Genomic DNA, 24,002 nt, shown 5'->3' on the forward strand with positions numbered 1-24,002 from the left:
ATTTTAAAAATTTTCGTATTATGTGAAATTATATTTCAAGTGAAAATATATTTTCACTGACGTTTCAGTAAAATCATAACCAGCTAAATTTTCAGGGTTGATTTTATTAAATTAAGATTAGATTGTTAGGGTTGGTATTATTTAAGGGTTAGGATAGGTTAGGTTAAGTAAGAGTTGGCCCGTTTCATTTAAGATTGGTTTGTTAGGGTTAAATTTACAGAGTTACACGTTGTAAATTTTTTGTTTGATACATTTTCACTGTTTGAATTGGTGAAAATATATTTTCACTATTGAAAATATATTTTCACTTGAAATATGCTTTCACTGTAACATATACCTATATAATAAAACACCAATATCACGATCAAAAATATCAATAACATCATTAATGAATAGAGAAAATAATTAAGGTCCAAAATGAGACCCTTGAGGAACACCACTTGTAAGAACAAAAACATTTGAAAATTCACAATTAACTTGAACACATGAATTACAGTTTGTCAAATATGTTATAAGAAATATGTATATATTTCATACTAACAAGGTTGAAATATATGTAGTTAACCAGTGTACTTAAATATTTTAAGAAAATATATAATTTGTATTCATTTTTACCTACATATGTATGTATGTATATATGTACTCCGTGAAAGATGACCCCCGTGTACTTTCATGTTTCAATCTTATTTAAGATTCAATTTATACCTCAACAATAGTAATCAGACAAAAATTGAATAAAAGCCACCCCTCGTGTATTCGTAGATTTTCCATCAGTTTGAAGAAAATTGAATAACGTTGTCCGATACAATTTCGATGATCAATTGGAAAAATGGAAAATAGACATCGGTGTTTGTATGTACGTATATATGAGTGATCTGTCAACTTTTGAACGAAAAGCAAACATACGCATAAAAAGCATAGCATTTCACCATGAATATGCATCAGTTGTGTGTTTCTGGTCGTAGACGTATGTACATATGTATGTATGTATTTTTTGTTTGCTCAAAATTTGCATAACGAGATCAAAGAGACCGCGCTTCTGCAAATTTCGAACCGTATCACTTCTACCGTGAATAATATTTATGTTGGTAATCAAATGCAAATAGTATTCGGACAGAAGTGAAAGTCGGTCAAACTTGACGAAGGGAACCTAGAAAAAGAAATTAGCCGACGAGCGCCTAATAGATTCCCTTTGAACGCCGTCATGATTTTCTTCGGAAAATCCACCAGGCTTTGTGGTGACATAATTGAGGATTTTCCCGACTTACTGTAGTTTGAATATTGCCTACATATAATACATACATAAACATATATGTACATATATATATATATGTACACATGTACACATATTCTGTGTAAATTTATTTATGTTACGTCATTTTCAATATATTGTTTTTGGTAGTACATACATTCACATGTATATAAAATTTTTAATATATTATATACGCGTAGTACTTAATATATGTACGTTTATTTAATACGAAAAAATGGCATGGATGAAATTTCTTTTCTTAAACGTTATTACACATGAAATGTTATAAGTTTTCCGACCACATTATCTCACAACACGTGAGTGCTCTATTTTTCCTCTGCGTGAGAAAATTTCCCGCTTAGCGGATATTTTTTCAAGATTAAAATTTTCACGACGCATTCACACGATAAATTTTCGCACTCGGAATATATTGAAATTTTAAACATTATACATTTTTGTATGCATTGGCGCTTCGTTTTACTAGCGTTATACATATTCTCTGGTAGTTTTCTATTTGGGTAACTTTAGTATTTTTTTCCCACTCGAATCTTGTAAGCATCAAAATACATATTTGTATATACAAACATATATGTTATGGGTGCTAATTGGTAATAAGAAAGGGACATTGCTCAAAAATATTTACTTTTAATTAAAAAACACAAGTCAACAAATTCACATAAATAATTTTTGAAAAAGTAATATGTACATACGTACATGAATGCATTTGTAAAAAAATTGTCACTCGTACAAAACAACAACAATTGTCACTCATAGTCGTAATCGTAACTGAAGTCGGAACCGAAGTAAGAACCGAAGTCACAACCGAAGTCGAAGTCGGAACTGAAATTTGAATCTGGAATTGGACCTGAAATAAGAATCCGGAACTGAAATAGCAATCTATAATCGGAACTGGAATAATAATCCGGAACTGGAACAAAATTAGCAATTTAGAATCGGAACTGGAATAACAATCCGGAACTGGAACTGAAAAAGGAATTGGGGACTGGAACTGAGATAAGGATACGGCACCGGAACTGAAATAAGAATCGGGAACCGGAACTGAAATAAAAATCCAGAACCGGAACTGAAATAGGAATCGAGAACCGGAACTGAAATAGGAATCGGGAATCGGAACTGCAATAGGAATCGAAATCGGTTCCGGAACCGAAGTCAAAATCGGAACCGGAACCGAAACTGGAACCAGAACCGGAATCGGAAAAGAAATCGAAATCGCAGTCAAAATCGATATTAGCTCTTGATAATTCTAAAAATCGTTTTTTTTTTTAAATATCCATACTTCTCGATGCACTCGCACATATAGCCAGCAGTTTGGCTTAGTGATAGCGTATATATTTAGCATCACTGAGGTCATAGGTTCGTGTCCTCGCCACTGCTGGTTAGATTTGGGGGTTTTGTGACTCCAAATCGATCGTTTCTCTATCAGAGTTTGCCAATTTTATCTGATCATTGCTGAAACGGTTCCTGAAAATTGGTATTAAATCTAATCCTGTTGTTACAAAAATCTGCCTGTGTATAATTTGTATTAATTATACACAGTAATCTGAAATCCATAGATGTCACTATGATTATTATTTCTGATTAATTGTTATATTCTATATATTCTGATTGTATATGTATGTATTACTGTATTTCTGATTTCTGATTGTTTATGTATTTCATTAACGTACACCCGTCGCATTGGAGCAAATCTGTAATGGCGAGTGTGTATTGATTTGTGACAATAAAATAAATAAAAATAAATAAATAAATATGTACATACATACATACATACATCCCGTCCGTTTTTATATACCTACATTATTATGCTTATTTTATTTTAAAAATCGTAAATCCTTATTTAATGCTGCCAAAATATTTAAGAGTCGTCCAAATCAAAAAAGAGCAAGTTTTTAGCATATTTGACAAAGATAGAGAACAAAATAATTTTGTCAAAAAGGAGGACATGTTCTCTTGAAAACCCGTTAAAACCCTAGTATATAAATATGTGTACTTAAAAGTATTTGTAAAATTCGGTTAAAAAAATTTTTAACTGGCCTGAATTACATACATATATAGAAATATTATCAGATGGACTTATCGATTGATTTACATACATACATTTAAAATTCGATTGATATTTTTTTTATTTGCATTATTATTCAATTTATACTCATTTATAATTTTTGATTTTATTTTTCAGTATGGGACCAAAGTGTGCTTGGCCCACCGGCAGAAGTGGAGGTGAGCGTAAAGACTGGCCCTCCAGGAAACTTCAATTCCACAGAGGGTAATCCCCTTCTAGAAGGTAATTTTATCTTTATGATCAATTGTGTAGTGTAAGAAAGTATAATAGTTCCATTTATTTTACCTACTTTAAACTTCACATCCTTTGAAGCATTTCATACAATTTTGCTCAGTAAGGCGATCTAATAAAGCGGCTATATGAGGTAATAAATTTTTGTTGCTCACTAATAATACGTACACTAACTTGTGATCAATTGTAGACTCGGCATTGTTGGTTATAAAAGGATAGTAACTATGTGTGTACATACATATGTAGTGCACGTTTCCAATCAGTATTTTATCTAGTAGTAAATTTTGTGCTAGATCAAATTGCAAATTGCGAATTTGTCTCACAGATCAGTGATAAAATATAATCTTCAAATCAAGATGGCGTAGACGAGATTTTTCAGGGGATATATAAATAAAGATGGATGTAGAACAAAATCCCATTATTCGTGGAGAGGTCTTAATTAAGCTCACTTGAACATGCTTTAAGTATGAACAAAAAATAGTCTAGAACAGTGGAGAAGCTTTGAATTATGTATTTGGAAACTTTGTGAGGAAAAAATTAGTGGCTTATTCGAAGAAAGATTTAATATATTAAGGTTAAATTAATGGATCGTAAGATATACATATTACTTATCGTTGCACTAACTTTAATACATAGCAAAATTTTAATTAAAACTATATTGTTTATATCTTTATTAACGTGAATCGAAAAAAGCCGTGCAGAACAACACTGCAATGCCACGCCGACAAACCCACGGAAAACGGAAATACAAAGTTAAATTTAATTTAATGAAATAGAAGTTCTAAGGATATAGGAGAATAGAAAGAAAAAATTCTATTCGAAAAATAAATTGAGAAGCACTGGCGCCGAAGATTCATTATCTTTAACTTTATACTGCCTAATGCGACTATTTTAAGGATTCAAAGGTTCTAGGCTTTAAACTACAACCGTCATAAAGCTTTATGACAGCCTCGCAAAGTTTAATTTTTGCCTTTTGTTGGCATTTACTTTATATTCCGTTATACATGGTTCGGCGTTTTTGGCACTTGTGACGTAGATATTAGCCAGCAGTATGGCTCAGTAGTTGCGTTTATGTTTAGCAAGAAGAGATTATTGGGTTCGATCCTGGGCTAATCTTTAATAATGGCTAGAATTTGTGACTCCAAGTCGATCTTTTCGTATCAGAGTTTGCCAATTATCTGATTTTTGTTGAAACGATTGATCAAAATTGGCAAAAAAATCCTCCTACCTGCTTGCACAAATCTTCTGTATTTAACGTATGTACAATTTAAGTCCATAGAATGGATTAATTAATTAATTGGTAATTTCGTGTTCTTCAGCCTCTCGAAATACAGTGATGTATGTAATAAAAATGCTGCATTGTTTGTAATTAATTGTCTAAGAAGGCGCATTGGGGTCTTCCTGTCAAGCGTTCCTGGTATATATAGGAAAAAAAAAAATTAAAAAATTGGATGATTGTTGCTCATTGACCAATTGTTTACTAGCGCTGATTAAATGATCTTGCACTCGTGCCAAAAAAGCCTCGTAAAGAAGTATGAACAAACTGTATACAACGGCCAATAAGGTATCGTGACTCATCGACCAATGTGCGGAGAGTGCCGGATGGGTATAAGAACTTTTGGTCCGTGCTTCATTCGGAGCTGGCAGGCCGATGGATCAAGAACAATAAACTACCTCTATCACTACTGCTACGTCTTTTACTTCGATCTCGGAGACACGTCTATGCTATAATATCTTTGAAAAAAATTATTTTCATCGAAATCGTATACTTTCATAAAACAAATATTATTTTATAATTTCGTATTATTGTATAATTAAGTATTAAGAACTCAATTGGACTGTTACCAAAAACTTTTTTGTTAATGTTGCACCCACGTGACTCTGGTGTCTAAATATGAGTATGTTTTAATTTTTATTAAATACTAGTGGTGTTACCCGGCTTCGCCTGGTAAATGGAAATTAAATGAAAACCACGAAAAAAAATCTTTATTTGTCTTTTTATTAAATTTATTTGAATCGACAAGAAATAATATTATTTAATGACCGACCAATCACAAACGTCTCTGAACAATCCAGCCGATCAGAGATGACTTTGTCGACAGCCAATCAGAGACGACTTTGACGACAGCCAATCAGAGACGACTTTGACGACAGCCAATCAGAGACGACTTTGACGACAGCCAATCAGAAACGAATTACAAAAACGCCATTTTGGTTTCATATATAGGATAAAATATAATATATAGGAATTTACTTTTGTCCCGTATGGATATGTCGGTGCGGCATTGTCGTGCGCGGCTTTATCGGGGTGCCTTTTAATAACGATATTTTTTAGAACTTATATGTATGTAAAATTAAATAAAAAAAATCGTTAAATATTAAATTCAAAAAAGCACGATAAAATTGATACAAAAGATACAATTCCTAGTCGATAAAACGGCTACCATTCTCTCGTGAATAAAATGTAATTTTGAATTTACGAATTTAAAAAGTTAGTGCCATAATATATATATGGTATTATATCATATATTATATATATACATATGTATATAGCACTAAATTGATTGGTGGGTTCAGTAAATGTGTCTGTTTTCATATCAGAATTGTTCATTTAGGGATCCTTAGCGTCTATCTGAATAATTCCGAATTGTTAACGAGATAGATTTAATTCTACGCGGTCGTTGAGAAAACGCCGACTTAGTCATGTTAAAGGCCGCAAGATAAGGCCTAGTTAAGGGTTATAATTAACCCGTCAGACCATGAGGGGTTGGAGGGAGTCAGTCACCCCTGAAGTACGTTCATATATCGTCGACAATGCTCAGAGGACGAACTGGATGTGGTTCTCATTAAATATCACGTAGGTCTTACATTTCGTCCTCGTTATTAAACAATTGGATAATTCTAAACCGTAATTATCCTCGTGCTGCGACGTAATTGTTTCTCTAATTAATTAATGACTTCGTTGGCTGTTTTAGGTGCGTGCTTATTATACCGTATATAATTTTACATAATGTGAGATTCGAAATTCAAAGATAACGCATGCTTAATTTATATTATATTACGCGAAGTGGTTGTTCCGAGTAAAATTTTTGAGAGTTTCCGAGAAACTTTTCACGGTTATATGTATGTATATAATATATATGTATACGTAATGTAAGTCATTACATATATATTTGGAGTAAAATTCTGGTTTCGCTTAATTCTCCTGAAGAGTATAAAGTAAATTAACCGCCGTCGCAAAGTATTTCTGCAATAAGCACAAAACCGACCCTTACATTTCAGCATATCATACTTTTCTTGGAAGTTTGCACAGATTAATTAAAACGAATATATGTATGTATACAAGATTTTATTATGATTAAAAATTATGTTTATTTTATACATTAAAAACGGTGAATTGGAAAATTTGATATATGTATAGCACTATAGCTCGGTGGTTGCGTTGATGCTAACCACCTAGAGACTCGCGGGTTTGACCCCTGGGTTGATCTAGATTTAAAATAATTTAGTATTTCCGAAGTGTTGCTAGTCAAACTTACATAGATATTTGTGACTCCAAATCGATCTTTTTCTATCAGAGTTTGCCAATTTATCCTGTGTTGAAACAGTTCCTCATCAAATTGACAAAAACGATTCTACCCACAATGTCACCACTATTTGAATCATCATCTAGTCTTCCACTGCGGGATGAAAGCCTCTTCACACATTTTCCTAATTTCGTCCACCCATCTTCCCTGCGGTCTTACTTTTACTCTTTTGCATTCCTACGGGTACCATTCTAGCACTTCTTTTGTCCACTTTTCGACCATTCTTCTAGCCACGTAGCCCGCCCATTGCCTTTTTATCTCTTCGCTGTTTTAATGTATGTATTCCGTTTCCTGTCTTTTCTCGTTAGGCCAAGCATACAAAGTTCCATACTTCACTACTTGAATATGATTCATTTATACATTTATATATGTACAAATTATACCTTGGTTTGTGACCAGGTCGGTCGTTCCCTATCAGAGTTTGCAAATTTTTCTGATTTTCATTGAAACGATTCCTGCAAAATTAGCTTTCCCTGCCCATTTCTCTCGCAAAATCTTGAGTTATTATGTTATATCTCAAAATTCATCGAGTTTCTCTCTATAGATGGCTATGGATGATTATTGTATAAAAATTCGTATTCTTGTATGAATATTTGTTGATCTTATTGTATACGATGTTTGCAATGAATGCACTTTACTATGTTTGACCATAGTTGTAACGTATAATTTCGAATTATGTATTAATATGTAATTTGGTGTGTTTCTTGATATGTATAGTACACTCTTCGCATTGTACATAGATTTATTGAATATAGATTGATTGGATAAAATAAAAATAATAGTAATAAATCAGCTGATAACTAATAACTAAAAATAAAACTATCACTGTTTGATCTGTGTACATATATTAAGCCTATATTTGAGGTTAAGGGTTAAAAGTCATTCTGTCAGATTCACTGAACAGTGTTGCCACCCTGCATAAAGGCCGGTGTGGCAACACCCAAGACCGTTGGCTCAGCAAGCCCCCACAAAACTATAAATATTTATATATTAGAGATAACGAGAACCTATAAAGCAAATTTTATAAAATATAGAGTGAAAAAAGAAAAAGTTATAGGTGTTTAAATAATAAAAATTTGACAGCGAGATGGCAGGGCGAAAAGTAATGAATCTACCGATGTGAATGATGAATGTGACAGATAAACGTCACCGTGTAATACGATGCAGTATTTTCAAACGTGTCTAATACGATATTTTTTCACCATCGTAATTGCGGATGATACTTTAACTTACAGTGATGACCAAAATGAGCAATATGGCAAAGTATGAAAACGATCGGATTAGAGATAAGGGATATAAAAAATGACCGCTTACATGAAAAACCATGTGAAACGTATAAAGGTCTGTTCATACTTAACAGCACTGCACGGCTTCAGCACTGCACGACTCCGTTTCAAATATGTCATTTTATTACATTTCTATTCATATCTAGCTACACGTCGCGGTTACGTCAAGCTTACGGCACTTTGGCCGAGTGCAAGGCAAAATCGGCTTACTTATACATTGCAGGCCATGACGATACGGCGCAATATTGCTTACGTCGTATTGTCGAGTACTTACAATATGAATGCATACACGTGCATTCGTAGCTACGCGTCAGAATACAAGTCAGCAAAAATGTTTCGGCGTTTATCGATCGAAAAATTATGTATAATCGCGTTTTTGTTGGAAGAAGAAGCTCAAGGAGGCAATAAAAAAGCACAGAGGCGTTTTGATGTGCATCCCATGTTAAAAAATAGAAAAACTGAAGGAGAGTTTTGGACACTGTATAAGGAGCTTGTGGATGATGGACAAATTTTTTTAAATATTTCCGTATGAACCGATACCAATTTGAAACAATACTGGATAAAATAAAAACACAAATCACAAAAAGTTCTACAAAATTTAAGGAAGCATTGTCAGCGCCAAAACCATGTCAAAAGATTGAACAGCTGTCAACTGTCACTATCGATAATTGGTCCAAAACAGCAAAGCGGCAGACTCATGGCACTTAATTCGCGTGTATATTTCTACGATGGCCAAAAAAACGGATACGATACGTTGACGGATGTTGCTGTAAGGTATGAACAGGAAATGTCGGGTACAGCTGTAAGCCTGCCGTGGCGTAAACGTGACGGTTGGTATGAATATACCCATACAAAATGTACCAAAGAATACTTTTCGTACGGCCGGATACCTGCTGAAGTCGGTACGTGCTGACTAGGTATGAACAGACCTTAAAAGGTTAGTAAAAATATACAACTACAATTATATATTTTCATATACATACTTGATAGAATGGACATAGGATAATTAACTTGTCTGCCACGTATGTAATAATACGTTGTATTATACAAGTACAAAGCTATTATACACTAAGTGGAGAAACGTTGCACGGTAATTTGACATGCAGTGTTTTCAGGAGGCTTCATATTTACATATAGTATATTCTTTGTTGTTCTCTGAAACTTCTTGACGACTTTTCAGACCGACTAAACATTGACAATTTGAGCGAGTTAAAGTTCACCTGTGTAACCGTACGCTTATTAGCTTACTTAACCGGATACAGAAATTAAACGATCACGCTAATGAACATCCTTCCGGCCCACCCTCATGTCAAATGGAACTTATTGTTGGGATAGTTTTCCTTTTGTATAATAATTCGTGTGTAATATTATATCATTGCACATATTGTATGTACGTTGTACAGATGTGGGTCTAGTCGGGTGTTGTCAGAACTCTGTTGCGAATTCAAAGCGTAAATACATATACACATACGTTTCATCTCACCGCAAAGTTGACATAATGAGCTGTCAACTGCGGGCTCGAATAACCAGGGCCGGGTTTCGGGGGTTTTGCACCAAAAGTCACTTAATCTCACGGATACCTACCGAAATTCGGACTGTGTTTAATCTTCAGACTCGTCTCATATTTAATTTACGGCTTTGCTCGATCGCAGTGTGCGAGGAGTTACAGCGGTGACATTCCGAAATGGAAAATGTGAATTTCCTTCTAGCGTTTTCCACATTTTCGTCGATAAACTTCGAGCTGAGTTGTACATAGATGTATGAATTTTTCTGGGTTCAGCAACACAATGTACCGTCTGTCGCAGAGCGTATTTCAAATGTATATTATTTTCAAGCTACCAATAGGTTGTCTTCTCCTTTGGGAATTGTAGAAATATATAGAGAAAAATGAAGACCGAAAGATTTTGTGCTTCGAAAGTTTGTGAGATTGATTTGGGATAAGTTCTACATGCAGAGGTCTTTTATATGTAATTTTATTTTTTAAGAAGATGTATAGAAAGAAAATTTTCTACGAAAAATCTACTCGGCTTGGATTATTAAAATTTAAGCCAGCAGCATAGCTCGGACGTTAAGCTTCTGCTTACCGTCAAGAAGGTGCCGGGTTCTATCCCTGAATGAAAATGAATTTTTCAGAGTATGCTGTTGGTCAGACCTGGATTTGTGACTCCAGGTTGATCGTTTCCTATCAGAGTTTGCCAATTTTCTCTGATTTCATTGTTGAAACGGTTCCCGGAAAAAAAAATTGGCTAAAAATCCTTCCTACCTACTATGTCACCACTATTTGAAATTTGATGGATGTACAATAAAAATTTATGTACAATTCATAGATGTCTCGTTAATTTGCGAGTTTTTTCAGTGTCTCGCAATTCAACGACTTATAATAAAAAAATGCTGCATTTGTATTTGTAATTGGCCAGGAAGGCGCATTGGGATTTACCTGTAAGGCCTTCCTGGTATATATAAATTTAAAATTAATTTAAAATTAATTATATTCATCCCCTACATTAAAGAATTGAAGAATATTAAACCAAAAGATCCCAACACTTGCATCAAACTTCTTAAAGATACTCTGGAATATCAATTCATACTTTTAACCTTTCTATTCTGTGTAAGTTTGACTAACTGACTTTCCAAAACCTTCAATGACATTTTCTATTTCGGAAAGTACGCAAAAATTCCTTCTGAAACTATTTACATATGTATTCAATCATCTAAAACTCATTCAATTACCTATATTGTACAAAGAGATTTTCATCATTACTTTTGTTTCTCATGCCTAGGTTAAGACTATTCTCATAGATCTATTTACATATAATATCCTGCAACTTATGACAGCATATCACATAAACGACAGTTTCTATCCATACTATCTAGTACCTCACAGTTTCGGAACGTTCAGAAAAGTTTTTCCAAAGTGCAAGGCTTAATCGGCTTATATTACAAAGCGCAAAAATATGGCGCAATATTGCATGCATTGTATCTTCAAGTCATAATATGACGTTTCCGAAAATATTCATGTGCTCATTTTTAGTACGCGTGTACTCAAACCAAAGAAAACCGGTTTTGCTTGATACGTTACGGTGACATGCACTGCTATATAGTATGAATAGATTTTGTCGGCTACTACTGTTACATGCTTTTACGTCTACGCTACGTTAGATATGAATGTGTCCATACAAAATGTACCAAAGACTACTTTTCGTACTGCTCGTTACGTGCAGTTGCTAGAACAGACCTTAAGGCGCAAACACACTGAACTGTACGGCAAGTACATGTTCGTGGTTTCCAGCTAGGAAGGGTGTGTATTCATGTAATTCGTACTATCTTATTATTTCGCAAGGTTTTCCTACATTTCTTCAAATATGGGAATCGCTGCTTATCAATCACTGTTAAACTTATGTCAATACAAGGATAAAATATCACAGAAAACATTTGGAAAGATCACGAGAGCACAGACTAAACATTCCAGCGATTTATTCGTGCAAAACTATCTGAAAAAAAACCACGTGCCACATACTATTCTGTTTGTCTGCACTTTTAAGACATTACATTCTTGAATTTGTCAAATCTGTTGATTATAAATAATATCAATTATAGGCGGTATATTTTCGTTATAATATTATATATGTACAATTACAACAAAAGAATTTCATTATAATATTATATACAAACATAATTTATAACAATATTTTTTTATCTAATCAGAACTAAATTGTGTCGAAGGCAAATTTAACTACGAATCAAAACCTAGTAGAGTTTCGGGGGCTTTATTAAGTTATACATACATAGGTATATTTACAATAGGAATAATCAAACCCGCGTCTTCCTGCAGATTATAAACAGTCAAAGTCCTTTGGTAACTTTGTATTTTGATTCGAAATTCACTATCTCTTCCCATTATACAACTTCTCAATCTTCCATTGTTATTTGCAAGGAAGTTTGTCATTCAAAACGTACCCAGACCAAAGCAAATCCTGAATAAAGTTCATCCTTCGAACTTAATTGATGTCTCTCGTGCTAACTACCCCTAGTACTGAAACAACTCTCAAAACCTGTCCTTCGATAAGTTACAACCTTGGAAGTTCATCTCAACGAGATTTGTTCCGTGTATTTTTTTATTAGTATTTTTTTCAGTACATATTACAAAAAGTATCTCTGCGATTTTTCATATATGCCTAACCCTCATCACCCTAAAGTGATAAATAAGACAACGAACAACGTGAAAAATTCGCATGTCTGTCTGGCGAAAAAAAACATTTATAAATTGTATAAACGATGCAAAAAGCCTTTGCGAAAATGTTCACGAATTAATAATTCACGGCTGGCTTATATCTAAATTTGCCTATATGATGCTTTCGCTCGTCAGACAATTTTGTATGTTTACACGATAAGGAAATTTGGCCTTGTGATTAATTGGTTCGGAATTGCCTATAGTTAATTTGCACTCAATTTCGTTCTTTGCTCGTAATTATGTTCGACACACTATTAGGTTTGAATAAGTTAATGATTCTTAATAATTGGCCTAGTGACATCAACTCATATTTATAAACTAGGTGACGAAGCTTTTATCAACATGAACTTTAGGTTTCATTCATGCTTGTGAACAATTTAACTACGTATACGTACATACATACATATGTATGTATGTAAATGGCGTATGAAAATTCGTAATCAGGATGAGTGGAAGAATATACAGTCAGGTTTCTTTTTATGCAGATCTTTTTTATGCGGTTTATATTTAATACAAATTCTCAACAACAAAAAAAGATAATTTCGGACGTTATTACCATAACGTTGCACCGCTGTTTTAGTTGGTTACATATGCCATGTGTGTAATCCGGCCTTGTTTTGTACTAAATTGGACCGCAGCCAATATGATGTGGGCCAAACCATGCAAGAGTGGACATTTCTGAGGGACATTTCTCTTTTTTCCAAACTTTAATTACCAGCACATTGGGATGCATCCTACTTTTTCTTAAAAACTCTTTTTTATCAGATGCAGTATCCCTTGGAACTCATTTATCACATAAAAAAATACCTGAGTGTATATATTTATATGTATATAGATTTGTGCAAGATATGTATGTGTCATTGGGTCATATCTTATTAAAACCAGTCCTGAAATTATCTGAACGTATCTAAATAAACTCCAAAAATTCTTACTTCATTTGGTGTCACTTTCTAATGAAAGTTGGCTTTTTTATTTATTAAATGGACCGTTATTTTACCGGATATTTTTATCGATTTCATAAATTTTGGAATGCAAATTTCTTTAAATACAGTGTAACATAATTGGTATGTTAAGAGTTAGTAGAAATAATGTATTAAAAAGCCGTAATAAGTTGATAATGTTTCGTAAAATAAAAATATATATTTCCAAAGAAATGATGACATGTGTGTTAAAGACATGTTTTCACAGCATTGAATTTTTTTTTGTTTAATTATAGAAATAGTTTTATGATCAATGAGCTGTCGTTTCATATATTTTGTCTCATTTTAATAATTGCTGTCTTTACTTGATCTTGATATTCTATTAATAATTTCATTTCTAATATTAAAAGCATTTTTAATTGATATCATTAATTTTTCTTCCTATTTAATGTACATATTATTTATCAATTTTGATTTTTAAATGCTTTTTATTATTACTAAATTATGCTCACAATACATCTTATATCTATTTTAATAGCTACTGATCTACTGATCATTTTGTATTTTACAATTTTTATTTAATTTTGTTAGTAATCATAGTATTATATTATTCTAATGTTAATGTACAGCATAATAGGAAAAAGAGCTAAACCTATTTACAATTCTTATAAATGCTCATAATACATCTAATACATAATATTAATTAAATACTCTCTAAAGTCGACGATCTAAAGCAGAGTGTGTTTAGGTAATCTATATTATTAGTCATAAAAATCTTTCTACTTATAGTGACTGCCCTTTTTGATCGTTTCGTAACAAAGTATACGAACATATTTAAGTATGTACATATGTCCGTGCCACTATTGAGAATCGTGAAAGATTTTTTCACAGAGAAAATGTTTTAAATCGTCGATTCATTTATACGAGTCTTTTCAGTCGGAATGTTTTACAAAGAAGTTTTTTGTCGAGCTAATTTCAAGCATCAAACCTTTCCCTTCGAGTGGAAACTTCATTGCCTTTACAAAATCCTTTCATTGGCCATCAGCTCACGCTATCATCGGCCCCAGTTCAATATATAAGGTGTGAATTTTCATCGCCGAAAGCCGCTCAATATTGAATGATATACGACGCTAAATTTATGGACAATTTTCCGCATAAACCGAACATTACGTATAAAGTGCGTCCTTGTGCTGGCCGTCGCGAAGATGACCATAAAAATTTTACGAATTCGTAAAACCGACGATAAATTTAGATTAAATTATTTATATTCATCCGAACTCATCGTTTTATCGTAATTTTATATTTTCACGTCTACGTTTGCGATTAAATCAAAATTATGACATATTTACTTATGTCTGTATTCCCCAGTGAAAACTACACTTTCACTAATAGAAGTATACTTACGCCGAATCAGTCGGTAGAATTACATACATATATCACACAACATAATTATATATATATAATCGTTGCTAGCTGATATTTTGCGTACAATTAGCAACACATATCCATATTTTATTTTATTTTTTTTTTATTTTATTTTACATATATACCAGGAAGGCCATACAGGTAAATCCCAATGCGCCTTCCTGGCCAATTACAAATACAAATACAGCATTTTTATTATAAGTCGTTGAATTGCGAGACACTGAAAAAACTCGCAAATTAACGAGACATCTATGAATTGTACATCAATCAAATTTTTCAAATAGTGGTGACATAGTAGGTAGGAAGGATTTTTAGCCAATTTTTTTTTTCCGGGAACCGTTTCAACAATGAAATCAGAGAAAATTGGCAAACTCTGATAGGAAACGATCAACCTGGAGTCACAAATCCAGGTCTGACCAACAGCATACTCTGAAAAATTCATTTTCATTCAGGGATAGAACCCGGCACCTTCTTGACGGTAAGCAGAAGCTTAACGTCCGAGCTATGCTGCTGGATATATGTAGCTAACCTCTAAATCTATACAATTGACTATCTGACTCAATTTTTCATCAAGACCACACACTTGTTCATCAACATTGCTAAGATATGGATAATATATTTGAATTCTGCAATGATATTGTTGAAGATCTAAAACTTGAGTGGCCCAAAATAGTCCGAACCTAGACACAGTCAGTCTAGAAGCAGTGTAAAAAGGTCAAAAATTGTATTTTCGTCTTTAATAATATATGCACAATGTATGTATGTACATACATATGTATATAGCCACAGCGTAGTGCACTGGTAGAGCTATTGAGTAAAGAGGTCGTGGGTTCAAGTCCCGACCAAATACGCTGCTGGTGAGATCTTGTGGTGATTATAACTAGAGGTAGGATAGTCACAGTGCTATCAATTGTTCCATTGTTGTAAATCCTTTGTAAAAAAGGTTCGGCAAACCTTTAACAATGCATTTACAACCTTTGAACAATACGTGGCACCTTCTGGGTCCGGTGACTATTTATAACACACATCGGCCGTCTCTCGTTATACATTTCCGATTTTTCTAGCTTAATTGTTGAAACGAATCCAATAAATCGGTATCATCCCCCTTAATTTCTCGAAAATTCGAGATATTAGCAACTAGAAATTGTCGAATCTTATAAAAAACAATACACACACACACACACACTTCATCATTTCGAACGGGCTGGATTGGTGAATGTGTAATGCGCGCACTTTTTATTACGATTAATATTGTTGCGTAGGGGTGGGTGGAGGATCCAAGTAAAAGGCCAGCAGTCGTTTCTCGTCAACAGTCGTCCAAAGGAGATACACGCACTGGCAGTGCTCAGTCCAGAATTACATGATATCGCCTACGTACCGCCTTATAATGGGTAGATCTCTCAGGAAGTCTAATCTGTTTACCTGTTGTATAGTCACGTATTCGGATATGTATTTCCACGACAATGGGTCTCCCCGTACCGATTCTGAGAAAGGACTAATAACGGTCATTGTTTAGCCTAAATGCACTTAGAGTCCAGATATAATCCTGGAAGTAAGTGCAAGCACTTAGTTAATCCGATAACAGATATCCGTTGATCTAAGTGCAAGCACTTAGTTAATCCGATAACAGATAACTCCTGAACGGTCACATAGTCTCTGGGATTCTATTCGCTTAATCCACGGCGTACGTAACAATATTATGTGCGCACGCGTGTCTATAAATTACCTTATATTATATTTATATATAACATATAACTTTATTTTAATTCGTGTATCAATTCCTTTCCGAAATCACCCGTTGAAAACAACGGGCAGAATTCTAGTGTATGTATAAAGTCACTGTGGTATATTTGTAAAATAAAATTACGAGAAACATGCAAAAAAAAATGCCCCCCCCCCCCTGTAAGTAACTTTTTAAGTTGTGAGTATAAAAAGTTACTTACAGGGGGGGGGGCTAGTTTCATCAAGTGAAATTACTTAAAAAATGCAAAATGGTGAAAGTACTTCATTACATTGAATTTTTGCGACCCGCTCCAATTCGCACGTTCGTTCATTCATAATCCGACATTTTTTTCAGATTCGCATTGAGTTTTCAAAAGAGAAAGTGCTGTTGCTCTTAAAGCGAGCGCTTATCATCAGCCATACGAAGGAAGAAGAAAGAATAGATAACGACAAAACATACCATTCGGGGGGATGGAAAGGCTCTAATGTTTTCTTTTCGTATTTTCTTTTCCCGTCACTGCGTAGATTGCAAGCGGAAAAATGGCTCACAAAATTCGCCCTTATGTATTCGGGTTGAAATCCTGTTTGAACAATTCCCGAATATATTATAATATGCAACAATTCCTCGACATACATACATCGAGCGAAGAGTGATTCGGTCGATTATCTCCCTATTAATGTCTACGCTTTATTTCAATGGCGAAAGTTTTTGTTTATTTTTATTTTGTCGTTTCATCCCTTTATCAAATTCATTCAACTATGACTTGAACATAGTGTAGGTTATTACGGTGATTCCCAAATTATTTTAATACACATGAAAAAATTTCATATTGCATTAAGTATTAAGATAGTTGGGAAAAGATGAAACAAAGTGCATTCTCGAGCATATGTGTCCAAGCGGATAATCCCAGTTAAATTTGCTTTTAAAGTTTCGTAGTGAAATTAAATCAGACTCTCAATTAATCCTATATAAGGCAAGCCGTTCAATCGAATCACGGAGCTAATGAACTTTGAAGCTTAAATAAAAGAACAAAATCTGAAGCGTCGGGAAAAAGAATTGGAAAAGAAAATAAAATTCAATTAATTTTTTTTATCTGAAGTTTACAGCGAGGGTGGCGTTTTAAATTGCAGTATACGATTTTATAGAAATATAAAATCAACAGCATTTAAATATAAAAATTTTATCCGATTATTGAACCAATTTTTTTTCCTTATCTTGTTAGTGTCTGTAGAAAAATTGGGGATTGCTTTTTTTATAAATAAAAGTATTTGAAAACGAATTAACCTCCTCAGTTCTGACTTTTTATTTTCTGAAGAAATAAATTGTGGAATTTTCTATTAAGTACAGATATGTAGATGTACATTATATTATGAGGAATAAAAAATATGCTTTTGTATTTTTTTCAAGGCTCCTTTTAGTTTTACTTTGTCTTTTGGTCTGACAGTATTCCTATCGTTTTGAAACTTTGCCATTTTGCGCGGTTTGTCAACGATAGAAATTTAAATCACTTCTGCCAGTACAATGGTGAAAAATAGTCGTAATAAACACGTTTAATAATCGAAAAAATTTGAAGCCAATGACAGCTCAGCAACGCCAGTGAGTGGCCTTATATGTTGGACTTTTCGCCACCCACTCGTTTTGTCAGATTGTTTATACGCCTATAATTTTATCTTTTTCACACTATATCTTATAAAATTTGCATTATTATCTCTCATATATATTTTTACCTCACTTATAGGTTATATAATGAATGTAAAAATTTTTATATTATAATTCTGATATATGTATGTACGTACGTGTTACGGCCAAAACGCTACATTCTACAAAGCGCTCGGACTGATCTATCTTTATATTTTACGATTTCATCTTTCTGGCGTGTTTTTAATTTATTCGTGGAAAATACATTAGATTTTTTCATACAAAATAACGAAAATAAACATGGCATACCTGGAGTGGCGTGACCGAGCAGCGACATCGTATCCTTCTTGTAGTGTGAACGCATTTAAGATTGAGAGAAATAACGCGGGGGCGCAAATCGGATTTAAAAAAATCAACAATTAAAATAGTAAAATTGTATACATACATACATATATAATATACATATGTGCATATCTATTTTGCAGGGTTTTTATTTTGAATTTATAGTAATATATTTTTTTTTAATTTATTAATTAATTACAATTAGTCAGATTGTTGAGTTTTGTAGCATATCACTCGCAAAAGTTTACACAAATACATATGTGGAACTAAAACAGAATTTGATTTTGAATTTGAATTTGATTTTGTTTTACTAATTTTTTTTTTAATTTTGTGGCCCCCTTTTTTCAAGCGTATTTTTTATTATCTGCTAGATTCCAATAATCATAATCAGTTATTTTAAAAGTTCAAAATCTCTTCTTGAAGAAGTCTGCTATGGATTCAAGAATTTCAGTAAAGTCTATTTACGCTGTAAAAGGGTTTATAATAATGTATCCACCGGTTCGATAGTGGTAATTGCTGGAATTTACTTTCAAATTATTCCAAAAAAAATTAAAAATTAGTAATAAATAATGTTGGGTTACAACTATTTTCACCAATCACAGTCTTTTGTCATTGGAAAGTGTACGAGAGAACTTTTTGAAAAACTGTATGAATTTTTTAAAACTTTTTAAAAAATGTAAAAAGGATTCTTTAAAAAAAATTTACTTTATTTTCCTTACTTTAATGATTTAATTGATTTTTTTTTTGTTATTTTACCACCTAAGAGGGGGTGCGTGGAAAGAGCTCATGCGCACATGCGCCCGCGAGTACAGGGCTGGGAATCCCTGCCATTTAACATTATTCTTGTAAGCTATATGACAACACTGACTACATTCAATGAAATAATATGGTAACACTGTGATATACAAATAGTCCCGGTGAAAATAAATCGAAAATAGTTTCAGTATTAAGCGATAAAGTTAATGTACGTTGTAATGTGCACTGGGAGTGAGGAGGTTAAATTGGATTCAGAGTTTGTATATCTCTTTTGGCTGGCCTTATAAATTATAATAGATTAGATTTAATGTATGAAATTAGTATGCAGTTTGAATTAAAGTTTCTCAAACTTTTTTAATTAAGCGAGTAGACTTGGCAAGTCATGATCCGTAAGAGAATTTAATATATTCGTAGATTTAGTGATTGAAATTTTTGTCCGAGCTATTTTTTTTTTGACGGCACATTTTAAAATCCAAATAATTTTGCTTTAATTAAATTATTTTTGTATATTTTTCCACAGATGGTAACGTAGTTGTGGTGCGGGCTGAAGAAGCCCTCATCGTCATTTTCGTGTTACTGCTTTGGGTAGCTGCCATTGCTCTCTTCTTCAATCGGTGGGGTAAAATAAGGTTTGTGTTCGATGAATTTTAATTGAACTCATGTGTACTAAAAATTAAGGGATTATTAAATTTTACTGTATTTTTCAGAATGCTTGAGCCATATCAACCAAAATTCCAGCAACAGCACAGGCAGAGCTGTGCTATGGTGGAATCTCAAAGTATATTACCGGTATGTAATAAAAATTAAGTATTCTATATTTTTATTATATTTTTAATGGAAACTAATTGGAAAATACGCAAAATTGATTTATGCTTAAAATAAAAATAAAGTCTAAAAATAAATACTGTGAAAAATCTTCTTATAATATGTATGTATAATGTACCAATGTCGAAATTGACGTGCGTGGAATTTTGACCGAATGGAAATTTGGCCGAATGGACATTTGGCCGATCGGACATATGCACGAACAGACATATTGTTGAACGGACATTTGACCGACGGATGTTTGGCTGATTGAAAAATTTAATTGCTTTTATTTATTTCTAATCAGCATCGGATGGCGAATGACTGTGAATTTTAATGTAATCGCATTGTTAAAAATAATATAAAACTAACAACATAACAATTTGTTAATGACGCAAACATATGTACTTTTGTTAGGTGCCGCTTGCCCATTAAATGCCTTAATGATCGTTTTTATCGTCTACTATTTACTAAATTATGTATGTACATATATAAAAATAAACGGGATGTATGTATGTATGTATATACAAACATATAATATTATATGTCTGTATGTTTGTATATTTGTACATATATACGTATGTATCAGCGGCGTGCGGTGAAATTCTCTCTCTTTTTGTCGTACAGCCTTACTTAATGTGCACGGGCAGGATACAATAGCCTGTTCCTCTTGTATCCTGCTCGCGCACATTAAGTAAGGCTGTACGACAAAAAGAGAGAGATTTTCACCGCACGCCACTGGTATGTATGTACATATGTGCGAGTGCAGCTACAAGTATGGAGATTTCAAAAAACAAATGTTAGAATACCAGGAGTATACGTACATAGGGATATGGCATGACGACCGATTGTGTCGAGACGTGGGGTAGCGGGGAAGTGGGGGGATGTGGGGCGTCTAACATGTGCTCCTGATACTGAGCGAGATGGAACGAGTGGCGTCAGCGTCCAATGCACTGCGCGGGAGCGTACACACATACACATCCACGAAAACACACACACACACATTCATTCATCATTTCGACGCGAGCGAACGGGGAGCGTTTTAATACACGCGTGCGCCTCTAAATTACCTTACACTATATTTATATGTATATATAACATATAATTTTATTTTAATTCGAGTATCCGAAGCCACCGTTGAAATCAACGGGCACAACACTAGTACGAATATAGTTTTCAAATAATTTTGTATGATAGAAATAAATATTTGCTTATTAAAATCAATCAGTACTCACTACATATACAATAGATACATTAATCAGAAATCACTTCGACATATCATAGAAATTTTTAATTTAATTAATTTATAAATAAATTTAAGCAATTAATATTTTTATTCGGCCGAATTCCTGTCGGCTAAGTGTTTGTTCTGCCAAGTGTCCATTCGGCCAATAGTCCGTCAACTGAAATTAATTATTAAATTTTTCATAATATCCTTCTTTATTCATCTGATGATTTATTTATAAAAATGTTTTAAATATTACTATATTTTTTATTAAATCTATATTATATACTTACATATGTATATTAATTTCACAAAATGTAACGGATGCATCTAAAGCAAAATTTATAATTGAGATCGTATTAAAATAATAATTTTCTTTTGAACCAGCATTTTCCGGGGTGTATCCAGAACGAGTCGTTTCTTTTGAGGATAATTAAATTTCCAGGCTTCTCCGACGGCGAAACGGAAAACGGTCCACCGCAAAAATAAATTGTTCGGGAATAAAATTGAAAACGCTTCATTGTCGAGTCGAAATATAATTCGGCCATGTGGAAATTCACACGTCCAATTCTCCATTCATCCCTTATTCAATCAAACCGTATTGTGTTGTATTACCACAGAGACTATTCTCAAATTACAGTAATTGAGGCATGCCCTTTAATTTAACTAACGACCGACCTCTTAGTGAACCACCAATACTGTATTCTCGCATCAGTTGATTTGCAAATTGTGTTCTATTGCACGTGCTATTTCGACATTTTATGTTAAGTATACGTTCGTGTGTATTCTGTCAATTTTACTGACACGTATGACAGTTTTTGTGGAACGTAAAACGACAGAGCATTGCTCAAGTTTAGAACTTACTATCAAGCTTCTGTGAATGTATGAATTTTAAATTTAAGCTTGAAAAGTTGGAAGATTCGCAAAAAAGCTTCGACTTTTTTTTCCTTTCAGAAAGACACTCATAAAAGGGTTTTCTCGTCTAATCCACTTTTCTTTGTAAGAATCGTTTCAAAGCATTATGTTTTATTATTTTTGTTCAAATTATTTTTCATCGATCTTAATTAATTTTTACAAGGCTTTTCTTTCTATGTTTGACTTCGCAAACGATTGAGCTAAATTTTCTAGTCTTCTTTTTTTTAGCTTAATTGTTAACGAAACCAATAAATCAGTATCTTCCCCCTTAAGTTTCTAGCAAATTCGCGTTATTAGCATCTCGAATTTGTTGAATCTTATAAATAGTACTGACATAATGTATTTCTCGCAAATTTTCTGTATATCAAAAAATTTGTTGATTGTACATAGATGTCTCTATTGCAGTGCTACTCAAACTTTTTCAGTTGGCGGACCAGAATATAATTTCAGTAATTTTCACCATATTTTTAAATAAAAAGTTTATATATGTATGTTACATATGTATATGAGTGAAAAATTGTATAAAAAATAAAAATAAAATATAAGTAGTCAAATGTATTTTATTGAATTCAAAGAAGTACAATATATAAATATATATATTTAGACAAAGATGAAAAATGACAATGAAAAAAAATACTAATGAGACATATGAGTTTGTTTGTTATTCGATAAAAATCAGAATTAACAAAAAATGTATGAGTCGGAGGAAACAATTGGTTTTGGCCGCAGAACATCAAAATACATGCAATTCGATGATTTTATTCATAACTAGTGTTGTACCCGATGAAATATCATCGCATGGGTGTTGGCATATTAAGTTATTAAATAAAAAAAAATAAAAGAAATGTGTTCGATCTGCACGTGGTCGAATTTTTATCAAATACCTTTTAAATATATTTAATTTAATATTTATATTTAATTATTTAATATGAAAAAACTACCTACCTACCTACAAATACACAATATAAAACAACAATAGAAAAATTAATTAATTAAATAAATAAATTTTCAATAGATGGCGCTAAATGGTCAAAGAATAATTTGCTTAGAGGAAACATTGGTTGCAAACAGTATATAGTATATAGTTTTTTTCTTTCGTTATTATATTTGTAGATTTTGTTGAGACGTGAGACTCCCTAGGGGAAATGTGAGACTCCCTAGACGATTTCGTAAGACCCCCTAGAGGAAACATTGATAGCAAACAGTACATATATATAGAAGTCTTTTGTTTATTTGTTATTATGTTCGTATTATATTCGTACGTTTTGTTGGCAGTGTTTTAGGTGTGACGTACATACATAAGTATGTTGAATCGAAATAACTATTGTAGTACGGCGAGCGTTATCGCACACAGATACACACACAGAATAGCGATATTATATATATATATATATATATATATATATATATATATATATATATATATATATATATATATATATATATATATATATTACACTTTTTTTTCATTAATTCGTCGAATGATTCGCTTTCTCGTTTTATTTAATCTCTCTAATAATGATGATGGATGTGATTCGAAATGCGCAATTAAATTAAGATTGCCATGTTTTGAAAACTAGTGGG

At 32.9% G+C, this 24,002-nt stretch overlaps 1 protein-coding gene across 1 annotated transcript; it reads left to right on the forward strand.

Annotated features, from left to right (window-relative positions):
• The first annotated feature begins 930 nt into the window (after positions 1–930).
• LOC143917664 (uncharacterized) lies at positions 931–23,558 on the forward strand. The gene is made up of 5 exons (XM_077439247.1): positions 931–967; positions 3,453–3,557; positions 19,995–20,103; positions 20,182–20,263; positions 23,532–23,558. The coding sequence occupies exons 1-5, from the start codon at positions 931–933 to the stop codon at positions 23,556–23,558; spliced, it is 360 nt and encodes a 119-aa protein (XP_077295373.1).
• The last annotated feature ends 444 nt before the right edge of the window (positions 23,559–24,002 follow it).

This window comes from Arctopsyche grandis, chromosome 1 (assembly GCF_051622035.1).
Source record: "Arctopsyche grandis isolate Sample6627 chromosome 1, ASM5162203v2, whole genome shotgun sequence".
In the NCBI taxonomy this organism is placed as follows: Eukaryota; Metazoa; Arthropoda; class Insecta; order Trichoptera; family Hydropsychidae; genus Arctopsyche; species Arctopsyche grandis.

Coding starts and splice junctions, on each gene's coding strand:
- LOC143917664 (XM_077439247.1), top strand. CDS start 931: ATGAATATGCATCAGTTGTGTGTTTCTGGTCGTAGAC. Junction 968..3,452: donor GTGTGTTTCTGGTCGTAGAC/GTATGTACATAT, acceptor TTTATTTTTCAG/TATGGGACCAAAGTGTGCTT. Junction 20,104..20,181: donor AATCGGTGGGGTAAAATAAG/GTTTGTGTTCGA, acceptor TGTATTTTTCAG/AATGCTTGAGCCATATCAAC.